The 3,720-nt window shown below is 31.5% G+C and overlaps 1 protein-coding gene across 3 annotated transcripts in view; it reads right to left on the reverse strand.

Annotated features, from left to right (window-relative positions):
• The window catches only part of LOC107455754 (putative inorganic phosphate cotransporter), a 66,384-nt gene that overhangs the window by 47,967 nt on the left and 14,697 nt on the right, over positions 1-3,720 (reverse strand). For all 3 annotated transcript variants that reach the window (XM_071181988.1, XM_071181986.1, XM_071181987.1), the window contains exon 2: positions 2,087-2,224. In XM_071181988.1, the coding sequence (XP_071038089.1) occupies position 2,087 (1 nt within the window). In that variant the 5' untranslated portion in view covers positions 2,088-2,224. The remainder of the gene's footprint in view (positions 1-2,086; positions 2,225-3,720) is intronic.

The raw sequence follows: 3,720 nt of genomic DNA on the forward strand, positions 1-3,720 counted from the left end.
CTGAGGAACGATTTCTCTCAACGAACTGTAATTTTTAATGTCACCAGGGCTTTTTTCTAAAATTTACTACTAAGAACGTCCCCACTTCTCTGCTACTAAGGGAGTGTAAGGGGGAAGATGACAAAACCGTTTGTTTATGATACGATGAGTTAAGTTTCTATTCTTTTCTTGTTAAGTGTTGTTTTCCAAGTACCATACAAGTGTATATATCATACCTGCCAACTTTTAATCCCTTCCATTATCATTTTTCCCAGTGGTATTAAAATGGAATTAAAACTTCAATTTTAAGCAAACAAATACGTTGCATTTGAAAAAACTTAAGTTGACAACCATGATAGTAACGCATATTAATATATCTGCTTCATTTTTGTAAGAATAGTGGTGATCAAAATCATTTAAAAATTAAGTTTATAAGAGAAAAAATAGTATATATTTACTACCACTTTAAATATGAAAATAAAATCTTCCGGAAAATCCGGAAGAGTTGGCAGGTATGATATATGTATGCAAACCTATACATTCTTTATAATTTATACATTTTGAGCAAAATAAAATGTAATAGAAATACCATTTGGAACTTTCCGAACAAAACTCATCTCCGATTTGAAATTACCTCACCCGAATCAGATTAGATCAAGTACTTGTATGACAGCAAAAGGAATCGGATCCCGATGTTATTCTTCACTTTTTAAAAGTTCGTAATAAGGGCTTTAACTAATTATTTCCATACAAGTTTTTTTTTAACTGTTATTGAACAGCCAACCCAGTTTTCGGGTTTCTGGGTTGGTCTACTCCAGGGATGGGCGAACTACGGCCCGCGGGCCAACTGTGGCCGGCTGGAAGGTTTTATCCGGCCCGCGGATAGGATTTTAATTTGCCGATCAGTGGCAAATATGAACAATATACATCCATTTTCTTGTCAACTATTTAAAATTATTTCTGTTTTTTCCTTTTTTAATGATGACCTTTTTACTTTCTCTATTTTTGTTCTACAAAACATAAATTGATGGAAATAGTTAGCACAGACAGCTTCAATTGATAGAATGTTGAAAGCAGAAGTTCTTTATAGAATAGCCTTAGATTAGCTCTAACTAGCGTTTGTCTTTCTCGAGGAATCTAATATAGGTAAATTGTACTTCACATTTGGCAGACTGCGCATTTTAAGATCCAACGAGCGGACCATCTTACAATCATCTGAAGCAGTTGTTTCTAAATATGCCAAAGTTTTACAAATCATTACCAAAAGCTAGTTTCTAAAATTTAATACTTCATGCCCAGAAAATCAGCACTATGTTTGCTTAATCTTATATAGGTGAACGAGAGTTTTCAACTATGAACCTTAGAAAAATTCATTTCTGAAGTGGCCTAACAGAAAAGCATTTAGCCTTGTTCCTTAAAATAAGCACATCTCACTTCGAACCTTAATGTAAAGAATTTTTTAAAACGAAATCGCAATTTCATTCACCTCACTAAATATTTAAATTAAAACTTGTACATCGTTTTTTTTTTTTTAATTCTGAAAGTTTTACTTGGCCCACCAAAAATTTTTTTCTCTCTATTTTTGGCCCTCGACCAAAAAAGTTTGCCCATCTCTGGTCTACTCCGTAGCCTTGTAATTTTGAACCCAATGCAGAAGACAAGGGAACTCCTGGCTCAAGTAATCTGAGCAATTCGCATAGGTGAAGGAATTTTTGATGAAACTAATTCGCAAATGCGTTACATGAAGTGGAAAACCACGAAAACCTCCCACAGTTACACTGACGGCAAGGGGGCTCTAACCCCTGATCCTCCTACCACTGAGGATATTTTATGTAGGCACTGTGGTCGCAGTGAGCGGGGTGCGGAATTCGTATCGACCAGCCATCTCTGTGATTAAAATCCGGTTCTCCTCATTGAAAAGAGATTGCTCCATAATCCTAAGCCACCACTGCTCATGTTATCCTCTTCATCTATTTTTAATTTTTGTTCTTTTATGTAACAAAGAAAAAAATTTGTTCCCCTGAGCGACTCACGCATTAAAGACCCCTACTGGAAATAAAAAATTTAATAAAAAAAACTTATTTTGTGTATTAAAATCAAAACTTACTTTTATTGTGATTCTAACGTTGTTTCAAGCATATGAGAGATGAAAAAAAAAAATTATTCTGATGAATTCACCGACATTGGAACAAAACAATCTTGTTTTTTGATCTTATTCCAAATGGAAAAAAATATCATCGGCAACCTCTGCAAGATAAAAAAAATGACAATATAAATAAGAAAAAATATTAGAGAAGAAATATTTGAATATATTTTGACTGACATGCATTTTTGTGGTAATATATAGAAAATTCTTTCCACTCGAGATCGTTTTAAGAATACACTCCGTGATAATAATTCAATGGAAAATACTTCGGTTTTTAAGTACCTCAATTTACAAGACATTTTCTTATTTGTTCTTCGAATTCCATTTCTACTTTGAGCGAAATATTTATACAAGTAGAGAGTTTCAAAATTTGGCTTTTAGTGAGAATGTAACTTTTTTTCTTCGCTTTTAGTGAGAATGTAACTTTGAAGTGCATTATTAGTTTTGATAAAGTGCTATTTGTAACGGTTATTGTTTTGGCAAATTTTGACAAAGTGTTATTTCTAACGTCGTCTCGCCCATTATGACTTTTCCGCCGTTACTCCGCATTTATTTTTTGTTTTCTATCACAAACTGAAGGTGTTTTATGTATCTCACAAAAAAACCTCATCAAATGAAAATATAAAATTAAAGCCTTTGAAACTTCATAGAAACTTAAGGTATACCTGAACTAAGTATCTCTGAACAGTGTTAATACATAAAAAAAATAATGATATGTTTTAAAAAAAACGTGTACTAGCGAAATCCACCTGATTATAATTAAAATAATTAAAAAGGGAAGAAAGAAAAAAGAAAAACATGGTTGAAACATCACAGCAAGCTGTTGTAGGGATACTTTTTCACCTTTAACAAAATTTTAACAAAAGTGAATGAAGTAAAAGTTTTGTGGAATATTTAATATTCCAAGGTCAAGTATCCCTACAACTACACAATGTTATTATGTAGTTGTATTCGATTTCCAAAACTTCCACTCATCGATTTTGCAGCTGATTTCAAAAATTAGCAACAAGAATCCATTTATACAAAATGGTATATTGTTGCTAATCATTCAAAATTATTAGTCAAAATGTAGTTTTTGCTTTGTGATGTAGTTTGATTGAGTTAGAAGTTGTGAGTTAGTTTGAATGAGTTGAGGGTTAGTGTAATTTTAAGTTCGTATTATCTGAGGAAAACTAATATTATTTATAACAAGCAAAAAAATTAAGGAAGTTATTTTAAGTTTTTTAGGTTTAAATTACTTATTAACACGTTGAATGCCATAAGAGTAACCGATGACCGGCGGAGCCAATATTATTAGAAACACATAATTCGAGTAAATTTTTATTTTTTTAATATTATTATAGTTACTAAAATGGTTTGGAGAAACTAAGGCAATATAGAACACACAAAAATAGTTTTATCATATCTGCCAACTCTCCCGGATTTTGCGCGAGATTTTATTTTCATATTTAAAGTGGTAGTAAATATATACTATTTTTTCTTTTATAAATTTAATTTTTAAATGATTTTGATCACCACTATTCTTACAAAAATTAAGCTTATATATTAATATGCGTTACTATCATGGTTGTCAACTTAATTTTTTTCAAATACAA

Source organism: Parasteatoda tepidariorum, chromosome 6 (assembly GCF_043381705.1).
Source record: "Parasteatoda tepidariorum isolate YZ-2023 chromosome 6, CAS_Ptep_4.0, whole genome shotgun sequence".
In the NCBI taxonomy this organism is placed as follows: domain Eukaryota; kingdom Metazoa; phylum Arthropoda; class Arachnida; order Araneae; family Theridiidae; genus Parasteatoda; species Parasteatoda tepidariorum.